The sequence below is a fragment of the Peromyscus californicus genome, unplaced genomic scaffold (genome assembly GCF_007827085.1).
Source record: "Peromyscus californicus insignis strain IS unplaced genomic scaffold, ASM782708v3 Scaffold_4__1_contigs__length_199733344, whole genome shotgun sequence".
In the NCBI taxonomy this organism is placed as follows: Eukaryota; Metazoa; Chordata; class Mammalia; order Rodentia; family Cricetidae; genus Peromyscus; species Peromyscus californicus.
Window position 1 is genome coordinate 164,070,634 of NW_026294562.1, and position 27,989 is coordinate 164,098,622.

General features: G+C 41.3%; 1 protein-coding gene across 1 annotated transcript; it reads left to right on the forward strand.

The window, feature by feature from the left end:
* Nucleotides 1-16,446: 16,446 nt before the first annotated feature.
* Nucleotides 16,447-26,349, forward strand: Bsph1 (binder of sperm protein homolog 1). The gene is made up of 5 exons (XM_052760270.1): nucleotides 16,447-16,519; nucleotides 21,060-21,080; nucleotides 23,009-23,038; nucleotides 25,297-25,428; nucleotides 26,207-26,349. Exons 1-5 carry the CDS (start codon nucleotides 16,447-16,449, stop codon nucleotides 26,347-26,349), a joined length of 399 nt encoding a protein of 132 aa, XP_052616230.1.
* Nucleotides 26,350-27,989: the final 1,640 nt, after the last annotated feature.

Genomic DNA, 27,989 nt, shown 5'->3' on the forward strand with positions numbered 1-27,989 from the left:
CTACCCCATTTCTACCAACTTCCCCGATGTCCACCCCACAGCCACCAAGCCTCTTGTGGTTCATTGAGCTATTGAAATATGGTGTGTCTAAATTATGTAAAATACTTACTGGATCCAGAAGGCAAGCTGCAAAGAATGCAAATTATCTCAATATTTTTTGCTTTCCTAATGTGTTGAAATAGTTAATAGCTTTGATATTGTGTGCACCACTAAATAAATTGCATCTATTTATTTTCGTAGAATAATATCCATCATAAAACTTAAAATTATAAGTTACAGTTCAAATTACATTCTTAGAGGACTGAGAGATAATTTACTATAGAGATCTAGGTTTCATAAGTTTCCCTATTTCCACACCTTTAAGAGGGAGTTTTTCTTTGTCCCACCACACTTTCTGTCCAGAAATAGTGTTCAGAGTTTATAGTGGAATATTATTTTAACTAGGCAAAGATATATTTGTTTATGCTGCAGAATGTTACTTTAACTATGTAAAGGTTTGCTTCTTTTCTTTATGCTGTATTTGTTTAATTATGTAAAGATGTGTTGCATTTGTTTTACTTTGCTCGCCTAAGGCACCTGTTTGGTCTAATAAAGAGCTGAATGGTCAATAGCTAGGCAGAGAAGGGACAGGTGGGCTGCCAGGCAGAGAGAATAAATAGGAGGAGAAACCTAGGCTTGGGAGAAGAAGGAATGAGAGAAGAAGGAGGAGAGAAGGGGGACATTCCTGGGACCAGAAACCAGGCAGCCACCAGCCAGCCAGACATAGAGACAGCAAGAAAATAAGAAAAATTAAAAAGTCCCGAGCCAAAAGATAGATTAAACAGGTTAATTTAAGTGAAAAGACCTAGCTAGAAATGTGCCTGAGCTAGAACAAGCATTCAAAACTAACACTAAGTCTCTGTGTCATGATTTGGGAGCTGGTTGGTGGACCAAAAGAAAAAGCCTAGTAAAAGTTCTGCTCCCAAGATCTCCAGATGATCTTGGAACTGGACCCAGCCTGTCTGCAGGGCAAGGTGGCACCTTTGGAGAAGAGAGTCCTCTATAAGTAGTTATTAACAGGAGAAAGTGTCGATGGTATCAGCTCATGGGTTGATTAACAATACTTAAAGATGAATATGTGTCTCATGTGAGACCATACAATATAGTCATGGGTATATAGCTAAAGTTTCCCAGGGGCTGGAGTTAGGCTATTAATAAAGGAAGGAGGAAGTGTTCTGTATATTGAGTTCTGAGGAACTTGGAAAGTTTCAACAGAATAATTAAGACCAAAGGTCCCAGAATTTTCTACTGATAAATTAGGAGAGAGTTGAAATTTGCTTTTTGAAGTGTCTTATCCAGTTTGCTCTTGCTCTTATTAATTTTAATAAACAAATTGGTTGATTTTTTATAATTAAATTTATTTATTTCTTATATACATCCAGACCAGTTTCTCCTCCCTTTTATCCTCCCATTCCATCCCTCCATCTCCTGTCCAACAGACCCCCCATAATCTACGCCTGCTCTGTTTCTGTTCAGAAAGGGGCAGGCCTCCCACAAAGCATGGCATATCAAGTTGAGGTAAGATTAAGTTCCTTCCTTTGTATTAAGGCTGTGCAAGGTGCTGTGGGATGGTCTGTATGTCAAGTATGTTGCTGATTGGTCAATAAATAAATCACTGATTGGCCAGTGGCCAGGCAGGAAGTATAGGCGGGACAAGGAGGAGAATAAAGCTGGGAAGTAGAAGGCTGAGTCAGAGACACTGCCAGCTGCCATGATGACAAACAGCATGTGAAGATGCCGGTAAGCCACGAGCCACGTGGCAAGGTATAGATTTATAGAAATGGATTAATTTAAGCTGTAAGAACAGTTAGCAAGAAGCCTGCCACGGCCATAGAGTTTGTAAGCAATACAAGTCTCTGTGTTTACTTGGTTGGGTCTGAGAGGCTGTGGGACTGGAAGATGAGAGAGACTTGTCCTGACTGTGGACCAGGCAGGAAAACTCTAGCTACAAATGGCATCCAATGTGGTGGCAAGAGTTTCCACCTAAAAACTGAGAGAAAAGATTCTAAAATGGAGCTAAAAAGAGTTCCTAATTGTCTCTCTCAAATGAGTGGCAGCTGCTGGTTTGAGCTACTGGCAGGTTCCTATCGTGCACGCTCGACCTGTAGTATGGCGGGAATGAGGCCTCTGCAAGTGACACATTAAGCTGCGTGGTGGATTTAGCCTTTGCTAATACAAAACAAAAAAAAAAAAAAGGTTTCTGGGCTATACGCTGCTTGGATAAAAAGATAGCTCCCAGAGCTGGTGGTAAACGTACCACTGCCATGTTGGGAAGCTGAGGTGGGCAGAGCCAGCAGCCATAGCTGCTGCAGTTTAAAGCAATAGATTCACAATAAGACAGACTCAGATGTAATAGTTTACAATGTGTGTAAAATATACGTAGGCTTGAAAGAGACAAAAATATACATATATATACAGTTATAGAAACAAATACATAGTTTTAAAAAATAAAGTCTTTAAAGAGACAGTAAAATTAATATAAAAAATAAGCCATGTAAAGATGAATGTTACACAGAGAATCTGGATTATGTTGTCTTTGGGATTTTTAACTGCAGAAAAACATTTGATCATAAAAGATGTTGAGTTAAATCAATATGGATATTTTAAAGATACCTTGACTTCAAAATTTGGATGTAAGGATGTATTGCTTTGGAAAGGAGACTCTGCTTTTGTTTCCACAGAAAGCAAGAGGCTATGGATTTGTTCCAGATTAAGATACATCAGGTTTAACCAGCCAAGACCCCCCTGAAAGGTCTCCGATGACACCATGACCCAGATGATCCAACATCCAGAATGGTTTAAAGGCAACTGGCTCAGACAATACAGCCTCATGGACTATTCCATAATCCTAAATTTTCTTTGTGTCCCCATAAGATACAGCGCCCCCCTCCAGCAGGAAGTAGTAAGAGAAGCTACACCCAAATTCTCAAATTATATGTAATTTTACTTTGTTAAGGTTAAAACCTTCCTTTTTGAAAAAAAAAGAAAAGAAAAAGAAAAGGGGAAGTGCTGTGGGATGGTCTGTATGTCAAGTGTGTTGCTGATTGGTCAATAAATAAATCACTGATTGGCCAGTGGCCAGGCAGGAAGTATAGGCGGGACAAGGAGGAGAATAAAGCTGGGAAGTGGAAGGCTGAGTCAGAGACACTGCCAGCTGCCATGATGACAAACAGCATGTGAAGATGCCGGTAAGCCACGAGCCACGTGGCAAGGTATAGATTTATAGAAATGGATTAATTTAAGCTGTAAGAACAGTTAGCAAGAAGCCTGCCATGGTCATACAGTTTGTAAGCAATATAAGTCTCTGTGTTTACTTGGTTGGGTCTGAGCGGCTGTGGGACTGGCAGGTGAGAGAGATTTGTCCTGACTGTGGGCCAGGCAGGAAAACTCTAGCTACAGCAAGGCAACCCAGAATGAGTAATAGGTTCCCCAAAGTCAACCAAAGTGTAAGAGACAGCCCCTGCCCTCACTCCTAGGAGTCCCACAAGTAGACCAAGCTACAGAACTGTCACGCACATGTAAAGGGCCTAGGTCAGTCCCATGCAGTCTTCCTGGCTGTCAGTCTAGACTCTGTGAGTTCCTATGGTCCAAGATAGTTGTTTCTGTGGGTTTCTTATGATGTCCTTGACTCCTCTAGCTGGTACAATCCTTCCTCCCTCTTTTCAGCAGGATTCCCTGAGTTCGGCCTAATGTTTGGCTATGGGTCTGTGTATCTGTTTCCATCAGTTACTGGATGAAGGTTCTCTGATGACAATTGGTGTACTTACCAAAATGATTACAGGAGATGGCCAGTTCAGGCTACATATCCACTATTGCTAGGAGTCTTAGCTGGGATCATCCTTATAAATTCCTGGGAGTTTCCCTTGCACCAGGTTTCTACCTGACCTTGAAATATCTGCCCCCCTTTCCAGTCATGTCTTTCAGTACTCTTCCCCTCCACCCAACTCCCAATCCTATTCTTCATGTTCTCATCCCTACACAGCCCCCAGTTCACCCACAAGATCTCTTCTCTTTCCTCTTCCCAGGGATATCCCTCCTTGGGTCTCCTTGTTACCTAGCCTCTCTGGATTTGTGGATTATAGCATGGTTATCCTTTACTTTACAGCTAATATCTACTTATAAGTGAGTACATTCCATGTTTGTCTTTCTGTTAGGTTACCTCATTCAGGATGATTTCTTCTAGTTCTATCCATTTGTCTTCAAATTTTCTGATGTCATTGTTTTTAACAATGACATCATGTAAATGTACCACATTTTCTTTATCCATTCTTTGGTTGAGGGGCACCTAGGTTGTTTCCAGGTTCTGACTATTACGAATATTTTTTAACATTAATATTTAGAAATTGAAAATATATTCTTCTCTCATACAATACAAACTGACCACAGTTCCCCCATCTCCACTCACTCCTCCCAGCTCTCCCCAATCATCTCTTTCCCCCAGATTCACTCCCCCTCCATTTCCTTTCAGAAAAGAGCAGGCCTCCAAGAGACAATTAAATATGACAAAACAAGATAAAATAAGAAAAAGCAAAAGCTCTCATAGCAAGATTGGACAAGGCAACCCAATAGGAGGATAAAGGTCTCAAGAGCAGGCAAAAGAATAAAAGACACATCTACTCCCACTGTTTGGAAAACATCAAACTAACATCCATAATATATGTGCAGAGGCTATTTTTACAATGTTAATTCTACCAATCCATGAGCATGGGAGATCTTCCCCTCTTTTATATCTCTGGGATGAAACCTCCTTGATCATTGTGGATGATCTCTTTAATGTGTTCTTAGACTGAGTTTGCAAGTATTTTATTGAGTATTTTTGCATATATGTTCATGAGGGAAATTGGTCTGTATTCTCTTTGTTGATTCTATGTGGTTTGGGTATCAGGGTGACTATAGCCTCATAAAATGAATTGGGCAATGTTCTTTCTGTTTCTGTTTTGTGGAATAATCTGAGGAGTATTAGCATTAACTCTTCTTTAAATGTCTGGTAGAATTCTGAGCTAAAACTGTCTGGCCTTGGGCTTTATTGGGCTGGGAGACTTTTAATGACTGCTTCTATTTCACTAGGGGTCATAGTTCTATTTAAATTATGCAATCTTTCTTCCTTTGGAATATAGTTATCTCTCTCTTTAAAAATTTTTTTATTCATTTTACATACCAACCACAGATCCCCCTTTCATCCCTCCTCCCACTTCCCCCAGCCTTCCTACCCCCCATCCCTCATCCCCTCCTCCAACGGGATAAGTTCTCCCATGGTAGGACAGCTAAGCCTGGTACATTCAGTTGAGGCTGGACCAAGCTCCTCCCTGCTGCATCAAGGATGAGCATCAAGGATGATCCCATAGATAATGGGATCCAAAAAGCCAGATCATGCACCAGGGATAGATCCTGATCACACTGCCAGGGGCCCCTCAAATAGATCCAGCTTTATAACTGTCTCCCATATTCAGAGGGTCCAGTTCAGTCCTATGCAGGTTCCACAGCTGTCAGTTAAAAGTTGGTGAGTTCCTTTGAGCTTGGTTCAGTAGTCTCTGTAGATTTCCCCATCATGATCCTGACCTCCCTTGCTCATATAATCCCTCTTCCCTCTCTTCAACTGGACTCCTAGAGCTCAGCCTGATGCATGATTGTGAATCTCTGCCTCTACTTCCATTTGTTACTGGATGAAGGCTCTATGATGACAGGGTATTCACCAATCTGATTACCAGGGTAGGCCAGCTCAGGCACCATCTCCACAATTGCTAGTAGTCTAATCTGGGGTCATCCTTGTGGATTCCTGGGAATTTCCATAGCACCCAGTTCCTCCCTTACCCCATAATGTCTCCCTCTATCAAGATATCTCTTTCATTGCTCTCCCACTTCATTCCTTCCCTATCTTGACTATACCATTCCCTCATGTTCTCATCCTCTATCCCCTCCCCTCTATTGCCCCCCATCCCCAGTTTACTCATGGGGATCTCCTCTGTTTTCCTTTCCCAAGGTGACCCGTACATCCCTCTTAGGGTCCTCCTTGTTTCTTAGCTTCTCTGGAACTGTGGGTTGAAGTCTGGTTATCCTTTGCTTTACATCTAGGATTCACTTATGAGTGAGTACATACCATGTTTTTCTTTCTGAGTCTGGGTTACCTCACTCAGGATGATATTTTCTAATTCCATCTATTTGCCTGCAAATTTCATGATGTCATTGTTTTTATGGCTGAATAATACTCCATTTTGTATATGTACCACATTTTCTTTATCCATTCTTCAGTTAAGGGGCAACTAGAATGCTTCCAGTTTCTGGCTATTATGAATAATGCTTCTATGAACATAGTTAAGCAAATGTCTTTGTGGTATGATTGAGCATCCCTTGGGTATGTGCCCAAGAGAGGTATCACTGTGTCCTGAGGTAGCTTGATTCCCAATTTTCTGAGAAACCATAATATTGATTTGCAGAGTTGCTGTACAAATTCGCACTCCCACCAACAGTAGAGGAGTGTCCCCCTTGCTCCACATCCTCTCCAACAAAGCTATCATCAGTGTTTTTTATCTCAGCCATTCTGACAGGAGTAAGATGGTATCTCAGAGTCATTTTGGTTTGCATTTCCCTAATGACTAAGTATGTTGAGCAATCCCTTAAATGTCTTTTGGCCATTTGAGATTCTTCTGTTGAAAATTCTCTGTTTAACTCTATAGCCCATTTTTTAGTTGGATTGTTTGGTATTTTGATGTCTAGTTTTGTGAGTTATTTATATATTTTAGAGATCAGCCCTCTGTCAAAAGTGGGGTTGGTGAAGATCTTTTCCCATTCTATAGGCTGTCATTTTGTCTTATTTACTGTATTCTTTGCCTTACAGAAGCTTCTCAGTTTCAGGAGGTCCCATTTATTGATTGTTGCTCTCAGTGTCTGTGCTACTGGTGTTATATTTAGGAAGTGGTCTCCTGTGCCAATGCCTTCTGGGCTACTTCCTACTTTCTCCTCTATCAGGTTCAGTGTAGCTGGATTTATGTTGAGGTTTTTGATCCACTTGGATTTGATTTTTGTGCATGGTGATAGATATAAAAATCTATTTGCAATCTTCTACATGTTGACATCCAGGTATGTCAACACCATTTGTTGAAGATGCTTTCTTTTTTCCCACTGTATAGTTTTGGCTTCTTTGTCAAAAATCAGGTGTTCACAGGTTGTGTTGATTAATGTCAGGATCTTCAATTCAATTCCATTGGTCTACATGTTGGTTTTTATGCCAGTACCAAGCTGTTTTTATTACTATAGTTCTATACTAGTGCTTGAAGTCAGGGATGGTGATGCCTTCAGAAGTTGCTTTATTGTAAAGGATTGTTTTGGATATCCTAGGTTTTCTGTGGGTCCAGTGGGGTGGGTGGTGGCAGTGGTCAGGCTTGCCTGACCTGCAACTGGGACTATAATGGGTGGGGGTATGTGCCCCTGGGCCTAAAGCCTAGGGGCTGGAGTGATCAGCTAGAAGGACAAAGACTCAACTCTTGGTCCAGTTGGAGCTGGCCAAGTCTGTATCATGGAATAGTTATGGTCTCGGAGGATTGGTGGGTTTGGGTGTAGAGTGGGGCTTGTAGGTTGCAGGGCTGGTGGGGGATGGTGGTAATCAGGTCTGTCTGCAGGAGTCCTGCCTGCTGGCCTGCAACTGGGGCTGCAATGGGTGGGGGTATGGGGCACTAGTTGTGAATCTGGGCCTAAAGCCTAGAGGCTGGTGTGATTGGCTAGGAGAACAAAGACTCACGTCTTGGTCCAATTGGAGCTGGCAGAGTCTGTCCAAATTATCTAATCTTGATTTAACTTTGGTAAGTGGTACCTCTCAAGAAAATTATTCATTTCTTTTAGATTTTCCAATTTGGTGGAGTACAGGTTTTTAAAGTATGTCCTTATGGTGCTCTAGATTTCTTCAGTGTCTGTTGTTATGTCCCCCCTTTTGTTTATGATTTTGTTAATTTGAATATTCTATCTACATCTTGGAGTTAGTTTGGATAAGGGTTTGTCTATCTTGCTGATTTTTCTCGGAGAACCAACTCTTTGTTTCGTTGATTCTTTGTATTGTTCTCTTTGTTTCTATTTTATTGATTTCAGCTCTCTGATTATTGCTTGTCTTCTATTCCTTTTGGGTTTGATTTTTTTTTCTTTTTGTTCTAGAGCTTTAAGGTGCGCTGTTAAGTCGCTAGTATGAGATCACTCCAAATTTTTATTTAGGCACTTAGCGCTATGAACTCTCCTCCTGGCACCACTTGCATTGCGTCTTGTAAGTTTGGGCATGTTGTGCGTTCATTTTCATTCAATTCTAGAGTGTTTTTAATTTCTTTATTTCTGTCTTGAACCATTTTTCATTTAGTGGAGAGTTTTTCAATTTCCATGAGTTTGTAAACTTTCTATTGTTTCTGTTGTTGTTGACATCCAGCTTTAATCTGTGATGGTCTGATAGAATGCAGGGAGTTATTTTAATTTCTTGTGTCTATTGAGCCTTGTTGTGCGTCTGAGTATGTGGTCAGTTTTGGAGAAAGTTCTGTGAGGTGTTAAGAAGAACTTGTGTTTGAGTGAAATGTTATGTAAATTCTGTTAGGTTCATTTGGTTTATAACATCAGTTATCTCCAGTAATTTTCTGTTTAATTTTTGTCTTGACGACCTGTCCATTGGTGATGGTAGGGTATTGAAGTCTCTATCAGTGAGTGAAGATCAAAATGTGATTTAAGCTGTAGTGGTATTGCATTTACAAAGGTAATGGCCTTGTGTTTGGGGCATAGATGTTAAAAGAAGAAATCTCATCTTGGTAGGTTTTTCCTTTGATGAGTATGTCATGTTCTTCCCCATCTCTTTTGGTTAATTTTAGTTTGAAGTCTATTTTGTTAGATATTAAAATGGCTACACCAACTTGCTTCTTAGCTCTGCTTACTTGGAATATCTTTTTCAACCCTTTACTCTAAGGTAATGTCTATCCATGATTTTGAGGTATGTTTCTTGAATGCAGCAGGAAGACAAATCTATTTTTGTATCCATTATGTTACTCTGTATCTTTCTATTGGGTAATTGAGACCATTGATATTGAGAGACATCAATGACCAGTAATTGCTAATTCCTGTTGTTTTGTTGTTCTTGTATGTTTCTCTTTTGTTTTTGCTGGTGTGAGATTATTTATTACTCATGTTTTCATGGGTGTAGTTAACCTCCTTGGTTTGGAGTTTTCCTTCTAGCTCCTTCTGTAGGGCTGGATTTTTAGATAGATATTTAAATTTGACTTTATCATGTAATATCTTATTTTCTCTGTCTATGGTGATTGAAAGTTTTGCTGGGTATGGTAGTCTGGGCTGACATCTGTGGTTACTTAGAGTCTGCAGTGACATCTGTTCAGCCCTTCTGGGTTTTAAAGTTTCCATTGAGAAGTCACGTGTAGTTCTAATAGGTCTGCCTTTCTATGTTACTTGGTATTTCCTCCTTGACGCTTTTAATATTCTTTTTCAGTTCTGTATGCTTAGTGTTTTGGTTATTTTGTGGCTAGGGGACTTTCTTTTCTGGTCAATCTATTTCATGTTCTGTATTTTTCTTGTGTCTCTATAGGCATCTCCTTCTTTAGGTTAGAAAAATTTTCCTCTCTGATTTTGTTGAAAATATTTTCTGAGCATTTGAATTGGGATTCATCTCCTTCCTTTATTCCTATTATTCTTAGGTTTGGTCTTTGCATAGCGTCCCAGATTTCCTGGATGTTTTGTGCCAGGAATATTTTAGACTTAACATTTTATTTGTCTGATACATCCATTTCTTCTATCATATCTTCAATGCATGAGATTCTTTCTTCTATCTCTTTTATTCTGTTGGCGAAGTTTGCCTCTGTAGTTCCTGTTTAAATTCCTAACTTTTTCATTTCCAGAATCCCTCAGCTTATGTTTTCTTTATTCTTTTCCCATTTTCAGGTCTTGAACAGTTTTATTTGTTTCCTGAAACTGTTTGTTTTTTCTTTGCTTTCTTTAAGGGATTTATTCATTTCCTCCAATGGTTTGTTTCTGCTTTCCTAGCTTTCTTTGAGAGATTTATTAATTTCCTCCAATTATTTGTTTGTGTTTTCTTGGATTTCTTTAAGGAGTTTATTCATTTCCTCTTTAAAGACCTCTATCATGTTCATACAGTTGGTTTTAGGGTCTTTTTCTTGTGCTTCAGCTATGTTGGAATATTCAGGGTCTGTTGTGGTAAGGTAGCTTGACTCTGGTAGAGTCTTGTTGCTCTGGCTGTTATTGATTGTGGTCTTATACTAGCATCTAGGCATCTGGGTTTGGGGTGATTATAGGTCTAAGTATTGATTTCTGGGTTTGTCTTTGTTGGGTTGTATTTTGTTTCTTGGCTTCTGTTTCCTCTCTGAATTTTCAGGGAATGTGTTGGCTGTATGTTGCCTCTTTTACTGACCTGCTTGGCTGGTTTCTGGTGTTGAAGGCTCGGGGAATGGGAGGCTAGGGGGAGATGGCTATCCTGCTGATTAGGTCTAGGGGAACAACAAGAGTGGACAAGGTCTACATGCAGCCTACCGAGTCATCTGGCAGTTGAGACTTTTGGTTGAACAGGGGCTGTCTTCCTGAGTTAGCGAATGGGATACAGTGATGTGGGAACAGGGAGGGAGGCCAGGGAGGAATGGTCTGTGGGATCCACGGAAGGTGTGGATGGGGGAAAGGGAGGCTGCATCTGGTGTTTCATCATAGCACTAGGTGTGATCCTGAGGATTGCTAGTTTGATTTTTTTTTTTGAGATAGGATCTTATTTTGTCACACAGGCTAGTCCTTTACTCACCATGTAGTCCAGGTTGGCCTTGAACTCATAGCCTCCTGCCTCAGCCTCTTAAGTGCTGGGATTGAAGACGTAAGCCATTACACCCTGCTGTGTATTAATTTTTAAAAATTAACTTTTTACCATTTATTTACTTATTTTGTATGTTTTTGCTCCCATCATGGTGCATGTGTCCATATTTATAGGTCAGAGAGATGGAAGTAAGATCATGAGTCTTGTTAGCAAGCACTTTTACCCATTGACCTACCTTGCTAGCCTCATTCTAATTTTTAAATGTAATTCTAACATCTTAGAATTTCTTTTAAGGTGGCTGTAATCCCTTCTTTGGCCTTTCAGGACTGACTACATATTATAGTTGATCCCAAGAAGGATTCCTTTGATGAGGAGGAAGTTGAGGTGTAGAAGTGCCAAGGACTTGTGAATGACACACAGTAAACTGTTGGGAAGCAGGACCACAGGTAAGGCCAATGTCATGTTCTCAATGAATTCTCATTATTCCAGAATAAGGGACCTCGAGGCTTTGGTCATTCCCTTGCCTGTCTACACGATCTAATTCTAGCTTAGCCTTCATGTCTTCTCTATATCTTAGTGATTCTATTGCTGTATCTCAGACCTACCTCTCTTATCATTCACTGACTCTCTTCTCCCTTCTCCATCCCTGTTTCTTTTTCTCCTCCTCTTTATATTTTTCAATATCTATCTATCTATCTATCTATCTATCTATCTATCTATCTATCTTTGTATGTAATCTATATCTTCCGTTAATATCTCTCTCCATTTTCTAGAGATTAGTCTCTCCTGGGGTACCATGTCAGAGGCCCTGAAAGTCAAAAGAACCCAGACCCAGGGATCATATCAGAGAGTATCATGCACTAGACTGATAAGAATTCAGGATCATGTGGTTTTGGTTCTTATTAGCCCACTTGACTGAATGGAAAAGTGGTCTGATCAACTTCTGATGTTCTAGAGCTGTTTGAATACTCTGGTAAAGAAACAGAGCACAGTTCTTGAGTAATTTCTGACTATTAGACTGGCATGGGATTCCCAAGAACGTTTGTTTTGGAGCAATGGATGAGCGATGCTCCAAGCTAGTGAAAACCAATCCAGAAGTCCTAGTCTCTTCCGTCTTCCTCTTGTGTGTGAATGCCATCTGGTGGGATGAAATGGGAAGATACCTCAGAAAACTCACTCCTAGGATTGCATAGCAAAGAATTTAAGAAAGGAGTATGCAGACTATCATGTTAAACTGTCTCCTAGGAAACCCAGAATGTTCTGTGAAATGACTGGCCTTCATTTAGGATGGCCTTCTGAGGATTGCTGGACAAGGGAGTAGTTATGTCACAGGGAACCAGGGCACTGGATCACTTTCACTTCATTGATTGCTGGCAAGATGTGGTTGTCACTTGCCCAAAATGGCTAGAGGCTTATCTCAAATAAAACTATAAGATTATGATGATAATTTAGGTTTCTTTTTTAAAGAATAGATCAGAGCCTAAAAAGCCCATTTTGTTCTGAGAATTGGAGAAAATTCCCCCTCATCTGCCCCTTTCCCCCATCTCTACCTGCATCCTCTCAGGAATTGGAGAAAATCCCCCTCATCTGCCCCTCTTTCCCATCTCTACCTGCATCCTCTGAGGAATTGGAGAAAATCCCCCCTCATCTGCCCCTCCCCCCATCTCTACCTCCATCTTCTGCACTTTCAACACCACCTGAGTTCTTTTTGACTGGAGCTCTGGCCTGCCGGTGCTAATATTAAACCTCCCTCAGCAGATGCTTCACCAGGACCAGGGTCCGACTGAAAGGTGCCTCAGGAGACTTTTATACCCACGTCCGAGAAGTCATCTCTTCCACAGAATTATCTGAGACTTGAGAGACTCTCCTGGCTGGATCCTGAGCTGCCTGCAGGCAAATGCCTTACACAAAACACCCCTTGCCTGCTGTGGGATGGTCTGTATGGCAAATGTGTTGCTGATTGGTCAATAATAAAACACTGATTGGCCATTGGCTAGGCAGGAAGTATAGGCAGGACAAGGAGGAGAATAAAGCTGGGAAGTGGAAGGCTGAGTCACAGAGACACTGCCAGTCGCCACGATGACAAACAGCATGTGAAGATGCCGGTAAGCCACGAGCCACGTGGCAAGGTATAGATTTATAGAAATGGATTAATTTAAGCTGTAAGAACAGTTAGCAAGAAGCCTGCCACAGCCATACAGTTTGTAACCAATATAAGTCTCTGTGTTTACTTGGTCAGGTTTGAGCGGCTGTGGGACTGGTGGGTGACAAAGATTTTCCCTGACTGTGGGCCAGGCAGGAAAACTCTAGCTACACTTGCCCATTCCACGAGGAATCACAGAAGAACTTGTTTGGCAGCCTTCCCTGCCCCTTCCCACTCTCCCAGGCCCTGCAAGGTGCTTACAAACTCTATTGAGGGAGACCCAGGGACCCCTCTATTAGGACCAGGACAGGTGAATTCAAGGAGACTAACACATTTCTATCAGTCTTTCTCCACCACTGGTAGAATCACACACCATCATTTACAGAAAAACTACAAGCCCTGGTCATAGCCAATGTATTTTCACCTGAAAATGTGTTCTGACCTTTCTTGACAGGATGTATAGCTCCATTGCTGAAGACAACACCCACACAACTCATTGAGCTGGTGCCTTGGAAGACATCACCCCCATCTTCAAGTGTCTTTGGCATGGGAAGGTACTCTGTAGGCTAGTAAAGGGAAATGTAAACACTAAGCCAGCCACAAAGTCTTTGATCTACAATCTTTCATGCCTTCCGAATATTCTAGAACAATGGAGCCATAAGATATGTGGGAGTAATCAACCGATGTCTACTTTGACTTAAGGCCTACTCCACAAGACTGAACCTATACTCAAAACTGCTTGGGTAATGAAGGACCAGAGACCATATAGCCCAGAAACCTATGCTAAAGCCAAGTACTACTGGTCTGAAAAATGAAAAGTAGCAATAAAATGCTCATATTCCTTATTCAGACATCATCAGAGAAGCTTCCTTCTGTAGCAGATGGGAACAGTTACAGACACCCACAGCCAGACATCACACATGCATGGGAGAGAGAGGAGGTGGGTGTGTCTTCATTAAATCTCCTCTCTAAGAGCTCAGGAAATCCTATGGAAAAGGTGATGGACAGAGTGGAAGAGTCAGAGGGGATGGAACACACCAGGAGAATAAGACCCTCTAAATCTATGAACTCATAGAGATTGAAGCAGCAGGCACAAGGCTGACATGAGTCTTCACCAGGTCCTGTGCATATATAGTATGGCTTTCAGTTTCTTATGGGACTCCTGAATGTATGAACAAGTGTGTCTCTGATTCTAGTGCCACTCCAAGGGCCCTTTTCCTTCTGTTGGTTTACATTGTCCAGTTTTGAGGTAATGATTTATGTTTTATCTTATTATATTTTATTTTGTTACCTCTTAAAAACTGGTTCTTTTCTAATGAGACACAGAGAGGGAGTAGATGTAGAAGTGGGGAGAAACTGGGAGATGTAGAAGGAGAGGAAACTGTAATCAAGATATATGGTATGAGAAAATAATCCCTTTTTAATAAAATGGGGAAAAAAGAAACAAAATTTCCTAAAATAGAAGTCCAATGAGATCACTTTCTTCTTTTAAATTTTTTATATAATTAAAAAGTTTTATGTGCATTGGTGTTTTGCCTGCATGCATATATGTGTGATGTTGTCTGGATTTACAGAGGTGTGAGCTGCTATGTGGGTCCTTGGAATTGAACCCAGGTCTTCTGGAGGAGCAGCCAGTGCTATCTCTCCAGCCCCTGAGATCACCTTCAAAGGTAAAAAACAAAGATGTGCCTTGTTACTTTAAAACATAAAAGTGTGCCGGCTGGTGGTGGCACACGCCTTTAATCCCAGCACTTGGGAGGCAGAGCCAGGTGAGTTCGAGGCCAGCCTGGTCGACAGAGCGAGATCCAGGACAGGCCCCAAAACTACACAGAGAAACCCTGTCTCAAAAAAACACCACCCCCCACCAAGCATAAAAGCATTGCATTAGAAAACTTTCAGTACTTTGCTGACAAAATATAGTACATTTTGGCGGTGATAGATTTCTTGATTAACTTGATATTACCATCCGCACTTTACAAAAATGCAACAACTTCACATTGTATCTCATTGATGGATGCAATAACCATTTTTTTTTATAAAAATGGTTGCTAAGGCTGAGCTTGGTGGCACATGCCTGTAATCCCAGCACTCTGGAGCAGGAAGACCAGGAGTTAAAGGTCTGTTTAAGCTACACCGAGAGTTTGAAATCAGCCTGGACTGTGTGAGACCCTGTCTCAAAAAACTCAAGCAACCAAGCAACCAAAATTTTTACCAAGAAAACTGTCAAAGGGTAGACTGTCAGACTCCAGCTGTGACTTTCTGGCACTTATTTTTTTGGCAGAGTTCTTCATCTTTCATTAGAAACCAAACTCATGGGAGCTAGGGATTCAGGGCAGAGTCCCCTGGGCCTCCTTACAGCATCACGATCTCACAGGCACAGGGGAATGTCACCCTCCTGGATAGAAAGACAACAATGCTCCCTACAAGATAACCCAGACTCTACCCATTGCTCCTTTGCCCCTTCCAGTGTCAGGATTCTGCCTACAGACTTCCCCTGCACTGGCAGGTGGATGGCACTGCCTGGGTCATGATGTTCCTAGTGCCCCAAGTGGTGACTGTCAGATGGCACAAGACAGAGGATCTGTGGAGTTTCCCAGAGGATGAAGTAAAGCAGCCTCTCTGAAAACTGCTCCTGGCTCCTTTGGAGGTAAACACATTTCAGTAAATACTTTGTGGTGTATGAAAGCAATGCTATTTAGGGAGCTAACCAGCCCCTCATCTACTGATCTATTAATTCTCTAAAGAGTCCTATGAAACAAGAAGAGTCCCTGGGTCTCTGTAATGTATTCCTCAACTTTGGTTTATGAAGCTGGATTAAGGTGTCGTTAGACCCGTGACTCTCCATGTGATCTGGGTGATTATTTTCATGATAACATCTTGAATTTCCCCAACATCATTTTCTTTGTTTATGCTTAGTGCCACTAACATAAAGTGTTTCTTTTTATGTATTAATTCAATTGCAAGGCTAGAGGCTTAGTTTTGTAGTGTGGAGAGAGGGAGGCAACATGGAGGAAGAAATATAGGGGGGAGATGGAGAAACAGTGAGCAGCAGAGGGAGGCAAAGGAGGAGAATGAAGAGAGGGAGGGGAAGTGGAGGAGGGGGAGGAGAGTAGAGGCAATCAAAGGGATTAAGGAGAGAAAGTGATAGAAGACAAGATTATCTGAAGCTAGAGATGGAATTAGTTGGGAACGAAAGAAGATATGGGAATGGATGAGAAGGTGGAGAGAAATAAGAGATGGAGGAGGGAGAGAGAGGAGGGGAGGGAGGAGATGAGAAGCCAGACTGGCATTTGCAGTAGAGAAGGATAGGGAAAAGTAGCAGACTGAGTCTAGTTGTTCAGAGAAGGAAGAGTGGGAAGAGGAGGGAGGAGGGGAGAGATGACGGAATAAGGAGGAGACAGAGGCTGTGACTGGATCCCAGGTCTTCAAGATCTTTAGAGTAAGCTAGGTTTATCAACCATTTTCTGACAGGAGGAACATGGTCCAGCCCGTGGGTATCCTATTGGTTTCTATATGCCTGTTTTACAGACTGTCCAGTCTTCCAGACAAAGGTGAGGCATGGGAATGAGTGTGGCTGGGGGTGAGTTTTTGATGAAGTAGCTGCACACATCAATACCATTTGTAACAAATTCTGAGATGTCCTGTAGGGGAGAGGCCACCCTGATTTTGTGTGTCGTAATAAACAAAAGAGCAAGTTCTCTATCATCTAGTTTTGTTTTGTTTTTTTAAGTGTAGAAAACATGATCTTCCAAAAAGGCTCAAAACTAGCAAGATTAAACTAACAAGGGGGAAAGTCAGAAGTCATGTCACAGAACAATTTTTTTCTTCATTTTGATGTTTTAAGTGCCTATAGAATGAGAAAAATATAACTTATTTCTGTAAAGACTATTTTATTTCTTTATCAAAGTTGTAATGTTTTGAGTGATTCTGAAATGGCTATTTACAAAGGGACTTCATTCTGGTTCATTTCTTAGTGTTGTAAGAATTATGCAGAGCTGGACATATGCTTTTTTTTTTTTTTTTTGGTTTTTCGAGACAGGGTTTCTCTGTGTAGCTTTGCGCCTTTCCTGGAACTCACTTGGTAGTCCAGGCTGGCCTCGAACTCACAGAGATCCGCCTGGCTCTGCCTCCCGAGTGCTGGGATTAAAGGCGTGCGCCAGGACATATGCTTTTTATGGAATGGCTGAGAGTACATACTCATTTAAGTACTTCTTGGCATGTTTTAAAATAGTCAAAAAGCAGAGTGGATAAGTGTTTAAAAATGAAAGAGAAAAAAAGAGGAATAAGAGATTCTTATTGTATGATCACTTTAGTGTCAACTGGGATTCCTATTTTACGATTATTGAAAGGTAACATTTTTCCCTTAGCTGTGTGTCTTTATTTTAAAATTATGAATAATATTTATTTATTTGTTTATGTGCATGCACACTTGCATGTCATGGTATGCATGTGTAAGTCGAAGGACAACTTGCAGGAGTCTGTTTCCTCCCTCCACCATGTGGATTCCAGGGATCAAACTCAGGTCATCAGGCTTTGGGGGCAAGCACTTTTTTCTCAGAGCCATCTCGCTGGCCCAGGTCTCTCTTTTACCATGTACACTTTACATGGTACATCTACTAGGAAGTTGATGAGATGCTCCTAAGACCTCTCCACTTTCAATGTCTGGCCTCTGAAGGTACTGTTGTCTTATCACTCCATATATTACTATTACAATTTCTGGTATCTAGAGTGAGATCCCATGGATCCTGGGCATGTTAGCCTGTACTTAGAATGATGCAGTGCTGTTTTGGTTTTGGTCATCCAACTGCTGCTTTATTCATGATCCTCCTTTAGACAGCTCATGAATATTAGTTTCCAATAGTTACAAGGGGCCCCATCAATGCCTTTTTTTTTTTTAAATGAGCATTTTGCCTCTGTGCATATAAATGCACCATGTGCATGCCTGGTGACTGTAAAAGGTGGAAGAGATGACCTGAACCTGGAGTTACAGATGGCTATGAGTTGGCATGTGGCTCCTGAGAACTGAACCCAAGTTTTCTCTCTGCAAGATCCGTATATGCTCTTCACCACTGAGACATCTCTCCATTTGTCACCTCAATTTTATTTTATGCTTTTTTTGGGTGTTTGGGGGTAGCTTATCATAGTTGCTATGTGGTGGTCAGAGGACAACTTGTAACAGATGAGTCTCTCCTTCCACTCTGTGGGCGCTAGGTATCTAACTCAGGTCCTCAGACCTGTCTTGGTGGTAGGTTCCTTTACCTGCCAAGTGCCTGTGGGGCTTTTGTCTGAGCCCCAAAGTACATACTGAAAGCTTGTGATGCTGACTGTAGTCAGTGTGGGCTCTAGCTATCATGTTGCCACCATAGCCAATTTGAGGATGACAGAATGTGATCAGAAGTTAGAGGCATTCTGCTTTCAGAGAAATCAGACAATGAAAATGACCAAATTCTAGCATTTTGGCAGTGATAGCATGGTAGGCTTTGGGGTGAAAAAATTAAGTGTCACAGACATCTTCAGTCAATGATTGAACAGGCACGTGGGAAGACAGAAGACACAGGTTTTGAGCGGTACTTGCTGAAACCATTTATGATCATGGCCTGGAGGAAGAGAAGTGATTGAGTTAGAAACGCTTCACAGAGGACTGGTTTGAGTGATCTTGTTCCAGGGTTGAAATTATTATTTTGGGAATAAAATATATTACCAAAAGCTGGCAAATGGTAACCTCTCTTACTTTCTATTTCTTCTATTTTTGTTTAAAATTTTTCTTTATTCTTAAGAATTTTATATATACATACATACAATAAAATATAATTATATATACTCTTCTTTCCCCCTTCAATTTCCCCCAATATGTCCCATTCTCAACCTTTAAAAAAGTAACCCATTAAGTCTAGTGAATGGCACCCATGTGTACATGGGTGTGAGCCATCTACTGAAGCATGGGAATCCTATCAGTAGTCACACCCTCAAAAAAGAATGAAGCTCTCCCCCAGAAGCTTTTGAATGCTGATAGCTCCCCAGTAAGGCATGGGCCTGGAGAGATCATCTCTCCCCTCTGTGCTGGAGTTTTGGATCTATTGACCTTGTGCAAGATACAGATGCTGTGAGTTCATGAGTATGACAGTCATGCCATGTCCAAAGGACAGAATTTCACCACACTTCTCCCCACACGTTGGCTCTTAGACTTCTTCTGCTTCCTTTTCTGCAACATTCCCTAAGCCCCAGTGAGAGGGGCTTGATATGGATGTCCCATTTAGGGCTGAACACTCAGTATCCTATGTTATCTTGTTTCAATCCTCTTACTGCTTATATTTGAATGTTAGTCATAGGGAAGAACCCCAAAATTAGTCTTCCTGAAAGGCATTTCTCTTTTTCAGTTTCTGTAACTTTGGATTGCCTTATACTGGAGTTGGTTGGTAGGTAATGGGTCACAAGTGGAGGTTATGTTAATTTTTTTTCTGTGTTGCTTTGTCATGTTTTACATGCTTGTTGAAGTGGGTTGGTTTTCGCTTCCTCTTCTCCCAAGCCTGCTGGGATGTTCTGTTTTCTGTGACTTGTATTAGAGGACTATCCACATGTAGTTCACCTAGGGGGCTGGTGTAACACAGTGTTGATTATTGAACGGATTACTATTTTTTGGCTGTGCCAGTGGGACAAAAGGTGAGGCTGGACACTCAGCACCAAGGTGAGTAGGTGGAGTCAAAACCTCAGTTACCCCTTGGGTTCTATGAATCTGCTGGGGTCAGAATACCATCTTCAGATCCAGTAAAGTCTGTCTACAACTGGTGGCTATAAAGTCACCAGCTCAGAAAAAAACTCTGGGGCCTCAGCTGTATAGAGTCCAGATCCTGCAGCAATGATCGGAACTTCAGGAGTGAGAAGACAACTCACACAATGACCTGAGAGACCAAAGCTCCATTCTTTTTTTAAACATAATATTTTTATTTATTATTTGGAGATTGCACATAATGCACCCTGATCACATTTACTTCCCAGTCCTCCCAGGTCCACCCCCCTACCCTTGTGATCTCCCTCAAAACCAAAGAAGAAAAAGAAAAAAATACAAAGTCTAATTTGTGTTGCTAATATACTCATTGGAGCATCGTCAAAACAAACCCCTAGTAGCCATCCCTTAAAGAAAATTGAGTTCTTCCCCACCCCAACCCCCACCAGAAGCCATCAATTTTGAAGAGTTACACTTCAGCATCCCTACCACAATTTTTAAGAGTTCTCTTTATTGGCTTCCTGTCTAGACTGTTTCTTTTTGGGGTGAGTGGTGGGAGAGAGGGATTGTCACAATTGCCTTCTGTCTTTCATTTTCAACTGTGAGTCTCTAGTCATCAACACCACAGCAACAAAAAGCTTCCTTGCCCTTTATCGTCAGCTGCAGCCTGAATCATAGACTTTCATATGGTTTCTGGCTACAGCACAGACCATGGACATAACATAGATTCAGGGAACAGCAAAAACCATGGACATCCCCATGGCCTTCAATGGTAACATGGGCTGCAAACATCAACATGGCCCCCGGCTACTGCAGGGTTATGGACTCCAACATGATCCCTGGTGGCAGAATGGACCATAGACAGCAACTTGGCTTCAGGTTGCAGCACAGCCCAGGGACATCAGCACAGCCTCCAGTAGCAGCACAGCCCATGGACATTAACATGGCTTCAGGCAGCAGCATGAACCACAGACATCAACATGGCCTCAGGTGGCAGCACAGGCTAGACACCAACATGGCTTCCAGCAGCAACAGGGACCATGGGCATCAACACCCCTCAGCAACAGCACAGACCACTGACACCATCCTGGCACTCAGTGGCAGCACAACTATGGACATCAGCAGAGTCTCTGGCACCAAAGCCCCATTCTTTTATGGGGCCCTGGGTACCGGAGCCAAAGCTCGGCTCTGCACTGACCTCTGAGACCACTAGACTAGAGTTCAAGGGTACTCTCTTGTCCTGTATAAACAATGATCTTCAAACTACATTTTTCACAACAGTTGAATTTGGTGAGATATTTTTGTTTCTTTCATTTTAAGTGTTAAATTTAGTGAAATAAATATTTGTTCCCCATTGTGTCTTTCAGATTATTATCCACCAACCATGGGTAAGTTTGTTTTAAAAAATGTTTATTAGAACTTGTGAAAAAAAAAAGTTGTGACAAGTGGTGTCACTGGATCATCCATATTTTTAAAAGATGAAATACTAGTTTACGTATATATACAAGGCAGTGTCAGTTCCTTTAAAAATAGTTGAAGATTTTGTATGGCTTGAGCTTGCGTGGGTCTTGTGCATGCTGTCACAGTCGTCATGAATTCAACTGTGATTCCACTGGATCTAACAGTATTTCTACTTCCTCATTCACAATGATCCCTGATTCAGAGGAGGATGGAATGTGGTATAGACGTCCCATTTAAGGTTGAACACCCCACGGTGTCTTATTCTCGGCATGTTGCTCAGTTGTGGGTGTCTGTTAAATACCACCTACTACAGAAAGAAGCTTCTCTGATGACGGTTGAGTGCTGCACTAATCTTTGGGTATAATGACAAGTTATTAGGAGTGGTGGGCAGGAAGTCCCGCCCCTCACTGAGGAGCTATTTTCTAATTGATAGCTTCTGGGAGAAGAATTAGTTCTCTTTAAAGGTGTGGACTCAGGTAAGGTTGACCACATTCCAATGGATGGCCACACACCCAATAGCATATAGGGAAAAAACATTGGGTAGGTATGGAATGGGGTGTGAATCTGGAAGGACCTTCTATAGTGAGGGTATATGATCAAAATATAATGTATGAAATTAATAAAAATATTCAAAAAATTAAAAAGAATAATGATTTTCCATCAGTACTTTTAAGTGATTAAATATGCCATTTATGAACATGTCAAACTGATATTTCTTTTCTCAAAGGCTGAATACTTAAGAAAATAATGAAAGAGAACTTTTCTGTGTCTGTTCAAATGATCATTTTTGATAACAGCTGAATGTACTCTAAAGCATATTTTTCTTTAAAATTCTTTTACTGATTGATATTTTAATTTACTATTTTTAAAAAGAGTTACTTTACTCTTAATTGTATGTGTGCGTGTCTGCTGGTATACACAGAGGTCTTGGTCTGGTCTTACATGGTCTTTGGCTGTTACAATCTTTCTACCTCTCTTCAATGATGTTTCCTGAGCCTCAGGGGCAGGGTGTATGATACAGTGTTCCATTTGTGGCTGATCACTCCATAGGTGATTAATATTTGCACTTTGACCACATGTGATTTCATGAAGTAACTGCTGTGAATAGCATTCTTAATTGGAGTGTTATTCCAACTAACTCAGGAAACACGGGACTATCTAGTGTCAACAATACTAGTTAACTTGATTGGAGAGGGGACTTCTAATCTATTTGATATTATGAAAGAGAATTTGTGAACCAAGAGCTACCTACCACTGGATAATTAATGTTAAAGGTCAATCAGTCATTGATAAGAGAGGAAGTACTCTCCTTTACACTGATGATGAAATGTACTTTGGAATTAAGTCATTAAGAAACACTTAGGGGGCGGTGGTGGCGCACGCCTTTAATCCCAGCACTTGGGAGGCAGAGGTAGGCGGATCTTTGTGAGTTCGAGGCCAGCCTGGTCTAGAGAGTGAGATCCAGGAAAGGCGCAAAGCTGCACAGAGAAACCCTGTCTCGAAAAACCTAAAAAAAAAAAAAAAAAAAGAAACACATAGGATTAGAAGAGAGTCTGCCTAGAATCCCCCAGTGAGGGGCTTCAGGTGTGGCTCAGTGGTAGAGCCCCTGCCTGCATGGGCAAGGCCCTGGGTTCAGTTCCTAGCAATGAAAATATATGTAGGATTTCAATAAAGTAAATAATTTCAGGTGGAAAAAACTAGGTCTGAAAAACAGATTGTGTGTGATATCCTTGACATAAGCTCATGCCAATGTTGCTTTTCCTCAGACTAACATAGCTATTAATGTCATTTGCTAGAAGAGTCTATTTTAAAGCCTAAGATTAAAATGAACTTTACTTAAATTTTTATTTCTCAGATTCCATCATGAAAATGCCAGAGACAGAAGGTAAGTTGATCAGAAAATTTTCATTATTAATGTATGTTCTTTCTCTTAAAATTTTTAATCTTTATTTTTATTTTATGTGTATGGGTGTTTTGCCTGTCTGTATGTCTGTTCACCATATGCATGCCTAGTGCATGGGGAGGCCAGAAGGGGGTATCAAATCCCCTGGAACTGAAGTTACAAAAGATTGTGAGCAGCCATGTTTGTGCTGGTAACTGAACCCAGGACCTCTGGAAGAGCATCCAGTGCTCTTAACCACTGAACCATCTCTCCAGTGCCTTTGTGTTCTCTTCTGATTCCATAAAAATGGGCACATTCGTGATTTTGCTTCTAGTAAATTTTGTCTTCCCCCCTTTTTTCATAAAACATTGCATATGACACCAAACATGAAATACGCCACCATGAATTCATTTTTTATATTTATTTTGCATACTAGCCACAGTTTCCCCTTCTTCTTCTCCCGTTTCCTCCCGCACCTCCGTTCTATCCCACCCATGCGCTCCTCAGAAAGGGTAAGGCCTCCCATGGGAGTCAACAACACATGGCATATCAAGTTGAGGCAGGACTAAGCTCCTCTCTGCATTAAGACTGTGCAGACATCCCACCATAGGGGATAGATAGGTCCCAAACAGCCAACTTGTGCACCAGGGAAAGATCCTGGTCCCACTGCTAGGGGCCCCATAAACAGACCAAGCTACAGAGCTGTCACCCACATGTAGAGGGCCTTGGTAGGTCCCATGCAGGCCTCCTAGCTGTCAGTCTAGAGTCCGTGAGCTCCCACAACCTCGGGCCATCTGTCTCTGTGGGTTTCCCCATCATGATCTTGACCTCCTCCCTCTTGCTTATATAATCCCTCCTCCTCTTCAACTGGACGCCTGAGCCGCCCGATGCTTGGCTGTGGATCTCTGCATCTGCTTCCATCATTTATTGCCGCCATGAATTCTTACCAGCACTAAAAACTTAAATTTCTGCCTTTCTAATAGAGAATCCCAGATTTTAAAATTCACATAAGAAATCAACCAATAATAATTTGGGATATCGTGAACAAAACAGTACTGAGGTAGAAAAACACTTCATTTTATAACCAACTGCCTAACCATAGTATAGATGTTTCAATATAAAAACATGGCATTGACCTAGGCAGAGTCAAATAAGTGATATTTTTTAAGCTTATGGAATCCAGGAATTGCCCATTTTTTTTCACAGTGTCATCCACAGTTCTAATAGTGGCTTTGATCTCAGAGGTCAGGGATTCTGAGGAAAAACTCATCTTTTTTTAAGAGTTACTTTTAGTTTTTGAGTATGTATATGCCTGTGTCTGTATTTGGGCATGTTCATGTGAGTGCAGGTGCCTGTGGAGGCCAGAAGTGTAGGGTCTCTCCTAGAGCCTGAGTTACATGAATTATGAGTTGCCACACTGGGGTGCTGGGGACTGAACTGGATCCTCTTGTGTATGTGCTCTTAATCACTGAGCCATCTCTTCAGTCCTGGAAAAACTCACTTAAAAAATTTAAAATAGAACAGTTTTTTTAAAAATATATAAATCTAATGCATTTAAAGGAAGGGGGAACGTGATATAATTCTATTTTAATTAAAATGTGTTACATAGAATAGTTCATATTTTTTCTTCAACAATTTCACATGTGTAAACAATGCAAGCCAGGTAGTGGTGGCATACACCTTTAATCCCAGCACTTGGGAGGCAAAGACAGGCGGATCTTTGTGAATTTGAGGCCAGCCTGGTTTACAGAGCGTGTTCCAGGACAGCCAGGGTTATGCAGAGAAACATTGTCTTGAAAAAGTAAAAAAACAAAAAACCAAAAAACAACAAAACAAACAATGTATTTTGATCATGTCCTTCTCTAACCCCTGTTCCAGTCCCCTAATGTCCCCTCACACGCCCTTCCTCCTTTTATGTCCTCTCCACTTTTTTCTTTTTGGTAACTCACTGAGTCCACTTAGCGATGCATGCTGGACTGTTGAGTCATTTTGTTGATTTGATCTTGGGCAGGTCACCCCAGCTGCAGTGGGGTCATGAGAGCAATGGCCATGCTGTGTCTAGAAGACAGTATGTCACAGCTCTCCCTCCCATCCTCCCGACCTTACATTCTTCCCATCCCCCTTCTGAGATGTTCCCTGAGCCTTGTGTGTATTCGTGTGTGGTATGTTGATATAGATGTCTCATTTAGGACAGGAATTAATTAAAAAAAACCACTACTAACAAACTCAGGGACAGATAAAGGATTTTTGTTTTCTTTTAGATGATGACTGTGTCTTTCCATTCTGGTATAGAAATGAAATATTCTATGACTGTGTCAATTTCAATGCAAAACACAAGTGGTGTTCTTTGAACAAGACCTTTCAAGGTTACTGGAGGTACTGTTTTGTCTCAGGTAAGAGTCTTGACTCAAAATTCCACAAATGGGAGGGTATGCCTTGTCTTGGGGACCATTTGGTGTGATAGGCAAGAACTCAGAATCTAGAGCAGATTCTGAAGTGAAAATAAGAGATACACAACTTCTTTGTTGTTGTTGTGTATGAGTGCATATGCTGTATGTGTGAGTGTGTGTGGGTGTGTACCTGTGAGTGTGTGGAGGCCAGAGGTCAATGTCGTGTATCTCCTTTTATTACTCTCTACTTTATTATTATTATTATCATTTATTTATTTTTGAAACAGGGTCTCTCATTAAACCTGGAGCTTGTTAATTTGGTGAGACTGCCTGGTCAGAAAGTCCGAGGGAATCTGCCTTTCTCTACCTCCACAGTGTTGAGGTTAGACGCGTGTAATACTAAGCGTGGCTTTTTACTTGGGTCCTAGGGATCTGAACTTGGATCCTCATGCTTGCATAGTGAGGGCTTTACATGCTGAGCGGTCTTCACATTCTCTGAGATGCATAATTTCTGAAAGCATCAAAATCACACGTAATCAAAGATGTGTTAGAGGTGTTTCGACTCCATTGTCTTTATAAGAAAACTACTAGCGGAACATGGAAGGGGAAGTGGATTACAGGGTAGTACCAATATAATTGTCATAAGCGATTGGTGGAGTAAGGAAGAGCAGACCGTGGAGAAGTGTGTGTGTGTGTGTGTGTGTGTGTGTGTGTGTGTGTGTGTGTGTACGTGCTGCAAAAAAGAAAGTGTTCCTCTTCCCAATGGTTCTTTCTTTTACAGACTATGCTAAATGTGCCTTTCCCTTCTGGTTCAGACACATGATCTACTGGGAATGCACAGAGGATGGGGAAATGTTTGGAAAAAAGTGGTGTTCACTCACCCCAAATTACAACAAAGACAAGATTTGGAAATATTGTACATAATGGTGAGATTTACTAGATGAAGATGAGGAGGAAAATCAGGGGGGGGAGGATAGGAGGGAAAATATGGATTTTTCTTGGGGAGGACTTTTCATCCTTTCTTTTGGTCAGGAGAAGAAAAGGTGGAATCTTCATTACAAGCTTTTGTTTAAATTTAACTTTTCTTTTTCTAGGATGCGAGTTGAAGATACTCTGACTGTAGATCACTTGGGGTTTAGATGATGGATTATGGCATTCTATGGAGAGTTATTGTTTAGTTTCCACATTTTATTTGCTATGTGTGTAAAATGAAGCCCTTAAAAATACCATGTCAAGTGAAAACATCTTGGCAATGTAGTTTCTTTAGTGGTCACAGTCACACTACTCAGATGGGGGTGTTGATAACAGAGGAGGTGATACATGTGTGAGAACAAAGGGAATAAGAGAACTCTCTATCATTTCTGCTTGATTTGCTTTGAAGAGGAAAACAGTCTAATTAAGTCAATTAGAAGTTCATTGCTGAAGAAAGACCAAATTCTGAGAACACCTGCTCCATGTCCACTTGCCCTGCTCCATGTCCACTTTGCTTTATACCTGAACCAACTCATCTCATAATCCACTGTTCCCCCTCCTAGCACCATTTGTATCTGAAAGTGAAGAATACTCAGCAAATGCCTCATTTTTTTTCACCCCAAAGAGGGACAGCAGACCGTACAACCTACCTTAACAGATGAGAAGAATTTTGCTATAGAAACACCACAGGAACATGAAGCAGCTTTGGAATACTGTACTTAGAAGTATAAACTGTCTAAAAGGTGAAGTCAACTGAACAGAATTTAACGGACTTCAAATAGAAGATACCGAGGAGTTGTCAACATTAGAAACTGTCAACATTAGACTAGTAGGAGCTCTATCTGGCACTGTGTAAATTGGTGGGTGTTGCACCTATCTCCTACTTCATTCAGAATACAAAAGAGCCAATGCATACCTTAACCACCTATAGCCTGGTGCTATAGCTACCAAGATGATGGGAATAGCTTCAGTGAGCTTGTCAGCAGGGTCACATGATCTCAAAAGACATCAGCACCCATTTAGATCCTGAAAGGAGAAAAGCCAAGAATCTGAGCTTTAGAGAACTGTATCTGTGTCCTTTCTTATCCAGGCAGTAAAGTCAACAGTTTTTTGGGCATGGGAAAAGTGTCTGGGTTAGAGCTGGATGTGGTGATATATTGTGTATCCTAATACACTTGCCTGAGGATCAGAGGATAGAGCCAGCCACTAGATTAGACATAGAGGTCAAACAGTAGTAGCACACACTTTTAATCCCAGTACTTGAGATCTCATGCCTTTGCTTGGGAAGCACACACACCTTTAATCCCAGGAAGTACTATGGCAGGGAAGAGAAAGGTATATAAGGAGTGTGGAAACAGGAACTCACTCTCTTTAGGCTGAGGATTTCCTAGAGGTAAGAAGTAGTGGCTGGCTGTTCTGCTTCTCTGATCTTTCAGCTTTCACCCTGATATCTGTCTCTGAGTTTTTTTTATTAAAAGACCATCTAAGATTCAAACAACAGCTGTACATAAGAGTTAATGCAAGAACACAGTACGAAATCAAAGTCTGGATCTCCATTACCAAGCTTTTTAGGCCTTATTTCGGTTTACACG

What these genes read in the sequence shown, in the direction of transcription:
- Bsph1 (XM_052760270.1), top strand. Translation starts at nt 16,447, where the DNA reads ATGGTCCAGCCCGTGGGTATCCTATTGGTTTCTATATGCCTGTTTTAC. An exon ending in TTATTATCCACCAACCATGG is followed by an intron (nt 21,081 to 23,008) that starts GTAAGTTTGTTT and finishes TTTATTTCTCAG; the next exon opens with ATTCCATCATGAAAATGCCA. An exon ending in GAGGTACTGTTTTGTCTCAG is followed by an intron (nt 25,429 to 26,206) that starts GTAAGAGTCTTG and finishes TTTCTTTTACAG; the next exon opens with ACTATGCTAAATGTGCCTTT.